This window comes from Bactrocera latifrons, unplaced genomic scaffold (assembly GCF_001853355.1).
Source record: "Bactrocera latifrons isolate USDA-ARS-PBARC rearing strain unplaced genomic scaffold, ASM185335v1 scaffold_737, whole genome shotgun sequence".
Taxonomy (NCBI): domain Eukaryota; kingdom Metazoa; phylum Arthropoda; class Insecta; order Diptera; family Tephritidae; genus Bactrocera; species Bactrocera latifrons.
Genome location: NW_017537420.1, coordinates 80463 through 84174, shown reverse-complemented (window position 1 = coordinate 84174; position 3712 = coordinate 80463). Strand labels below are relative to the sequence as shown.

The 3712-nt window shown below is 32.3% G+C and overlaps 1 protein-coding gene across 1 annotated transcript; it reads right to left on the bottom strand.

The window, feature by feature from the left end:
- Positions 1 to 1977: 1977 nt before the first annotated feature.
- Positions 1978 to 3490, bottom strand: LOC108976182 (dolichyl-diphosphooligosaccharide--protein glycosyltransferase subunit STT3B; the record flags this gene model as incomplete). The annotated part of the gene is made up of 1 exon (XM_018945113.1): positions 1978 to 3490. A coding segment is annotated over exon 1 (1392 nt), but the record flags the coding sequence as incomplete, so codon positions are not given.
- Between the last annotated feature and the right edge of the window lie 222 nt (positions 3491 to 3712).

Sequence of the window (3712 nt, the reverse complement as noted above, 5' to 3'; positions counted from 1 at the left end):
TGTTATGACGACCTGCCACATGAGTGATATCTTCTTATTTTCTAATATATTTTTTTGTTTTGCTTAATTTAAAATTTCCAAACAGCAATGAATTAAGACTGAACTGATATATTAACTTTTTGTGATACCTTAAAGTTTAAGGCTTAAACAAAGATTTTCCATTTAAGTACTTATGTATTCCTTTAAACAACAGCAACGAAGTAAGACTGTATAATATTTTTTTGTGATAATAAAATACGCCATTTGCAAAAAACTGCAATATTTCTTTTTCGAAAATGTGCTAAGTCCAATACATCCAAGTGCAAATAACTCCAGAAAAAGGCTTATATAAAGGCGCTCATTAAATTTTTTATTATATTTTTTTTTGTACTTAAATGAAATATCACAGTTGACAAAACTGCGTTAGTAAAATAAAAAAAATTTTGAACTTCAATTTTTATTCAGTTCCTTTTTTTTTTTAATAATTAAAAAATGGCACTTAGCACCTTTGCACGTTAAGCCGACGAAATGTGTAATTATGGCAATACTTATTATCTGCCAACAAGGAACACTTTTGTTATTGTGCATGGAAGAAAATTGTGTTAAATATTAAATGCTTATTTTAAGTAAATAACTAAATAATCTCTGAAAAATAAATATGTAGAAACAATGTAATGAATTGTAAGTGCACAATATGGAATAAATAATTACTAGAAATCGAGAAATTGCAAGATAAAATTTGCAAATTTTTCAACTTTAAATGCAAATATCTCGAAAACTTTAAGTTTGCGGCAGCAACAATTATGTATTTTCTTAATCTGGAGCATCAGCCATATCCAACCATACCACTTTTAACCCCGAAATCATGGAATGGTATACTAAAGCCGACCCATATTATTATATATTACTTATTTGCTTAATAAATTTAAAAAATAAAATATCCATATGCATGAATAGGGGAATTTTTGGGGAAAAAAGGAATTTCAGCGAATTTCCTTATTATCACATGGCACCGCTCCATTTCGTTGTAATTTTGAGAACACAAATGATGTTCACTACGTGTGTAAAATGTAATTTTTAAAATAAAGATTTATTTTGTAAAAAAAACCTGCTACAAGTGTAAAATGTGGATTTATTTAAAAGTTTATAGTTTAATTTAACTAAATAGAAGAGAAAAATGTGAATAAAGTTGTTAAACGTGGTGAAATAGCTTCTTGAAATGTTCGAAATTTGGGAATTTTTGAACTTTAGGGTCGAATATCTCGTAAACAAAGTTTGCGGTACTTATAACCCTATATATTTTTAATCAGGAGGACATCCTCTTTATAACGGTACCTTCAAATTGCGGCGCCAAAGATATCGGAATTGTGCCGTACATAGTATTTCACAATGTTTCACTAAATATTTTCACATTTTTAACTTTTAAATTTAAATATACACTATGAACATTGAAAAATATTCACATTTCACTTTTATTTTATTATATAATATTTTAGCAAAATTTATTAATTTAAAAATCTGTTAGGATTGATTAGGTTCAAAAGGTTAGATAGGTTATAATTATGAGGAAAAAGAGCGTTGACACATCTCAAACACCAAATATGTAGGATTTTCAACTACAGGCCTTACTTTGTTTGTATTTTCGCGTAATTCTTTTTTTCCTTATTATTAAATTTAAATCATATCGGGATGACTGAAGCACTTTCGTGTAATACTCCTTTTCTCTTTGGCGGATTTCGGCCGCGCTTAAAAAAAAATTACCTTAGCGAGCCAATACCAGGGTGACTGAAGTACTTTCGCATAGTATTCATTTCGGCACAATTCCGATCTACCTCAAACGCTAAGTTTACGTGATATTCGACTTTAAAGACAATCTATTCGACCCTTTTGTAATTCTAATATATGGTAGATATTATTACTACTAAAACTATAAACTAGTATTAAATACACCTATTAAATAACTCTATATACATATATTAGTATTGTAAAAGTTCTTACTTTGTCATACAGATTTTTTTTCTCCATTGAATTATCATCGTGATCGTCCACATAAGATATAGTTTTGTGAGCAAATGTATTTGAATTGTTGTCTTCTTTGAGAAATACTTCAAACAAGTTGGAAAATGCAATCCCAGCAAGAATACACACGACTGGAGTAAGAGTTAACATTAAACGCACCATAACACCGGCAAAATATACAGCACTAATGGCATAAAGTATAACGAAAACACGTTCATCATTAACATTCTTTATGCAGTACCAAATTCCAACTGGAAACGAACAAACGAGTATATGCAAATCGAAGAAAAAAGAAAACCATGTAGTCGGTTGATGTTCCGATACCGAGGCAATAATAGGGATATGTATTTTAGCATATCCAGTATCCCATAATGAATAAAATCGACCACTCCACGGAGCAATAATACCTAATACTGTAAGAATAACCACACCAGTAAATACTATAACCGCAGCCGCTATGACTCCAAAGAGATATATTTTGCGATATTCACTTCGAGATAATACACTTTGTAAGTGACGAAGAACTGCGATAATAAGCAAAAGTACAAATATTCCCAGAGCGGCCATGTGCTCACTTGTTCGTATAGGTTGAAAACCTACAAACGGTATTTGCATCGATAATAGTAGTCCCAAAATGTAGAACGTCGAATAGCTGGTTAGAATCCTCTCAGAGTACCGACCCATTAGAATAAGGACAAATACGTGAAGTGGTATTAAGTTAGTAATAAATACATATCCTCCCCATGCCGATACCATGTAAAAATAAGATAGTGCTGCTCCAGCCGACCAAAAAACGGATCCAGTTTTCAATGAACGTACCCATAAGAAATATGTAAATTGCAGTGCAAATATGGCAATTCCTTCGTTATCGTAAGAGCCTGCTACTGAACGACTTATATAACCAGGAACAATAGCTATAAAACTTGCAGCAAAAAGCCCTGCTCCCCGGGACCATAATTCACTAGTGAGCAAATAGGTTGAAATCGATGTTAATCCACTAAAAATTGGTGCCAAAAAAACGCAAATATCACGTATATGTATCGGTATATTCAAGGTGTGTAAAATGTAGTGTATGCAACCAGAAGTTATCATAAGTCCTGGATATACCGTTCCACCAACAATTCTTCCCAAAGGATACCAGGCTCGTTCATCAAACCAATTCAAAAATTTATAAAATCCATGTTGCACCATATACCCTGTAGCGCGGTAATTAAACCATGGATCGAACTCATGAATAATAGATTCAAATCGAATCACTGCGAATAAGCGTGAAGAAAAACCGGCAAGCCACGCAATCAAAAGTACTGTGAACGTTATTAAACTTTTATAACCAACAGATCTCCTTGATACTACTCCGGGCGAATGATTCATTATTCTAACAAATATATTCTATATGAAGGAATTCACAGTTCATCTACTCTAATTAAAAAATAAAATTAAGAAGGTACACGTAGTCACTGCTTATCGTGTTTCTAAATAATATTTTAATAGAGACACACATTCGACATCGATGCCTAACGCCACATCTCGACAAGCAACAAATGTTGCCTCGACAATTGTATTTCTCATTATTGCCGCAAGCTATTGTCGAACGTTCAATATTCATTTTGATATCTAATAGCAGGAACAGTCAAAAACGCTACTGCCTTCCTCCCTTTTCCTTCCTCATCGGCAAAATGTGTGAGCAGTGAAAAACGTGGCAAAAACGCAGAAT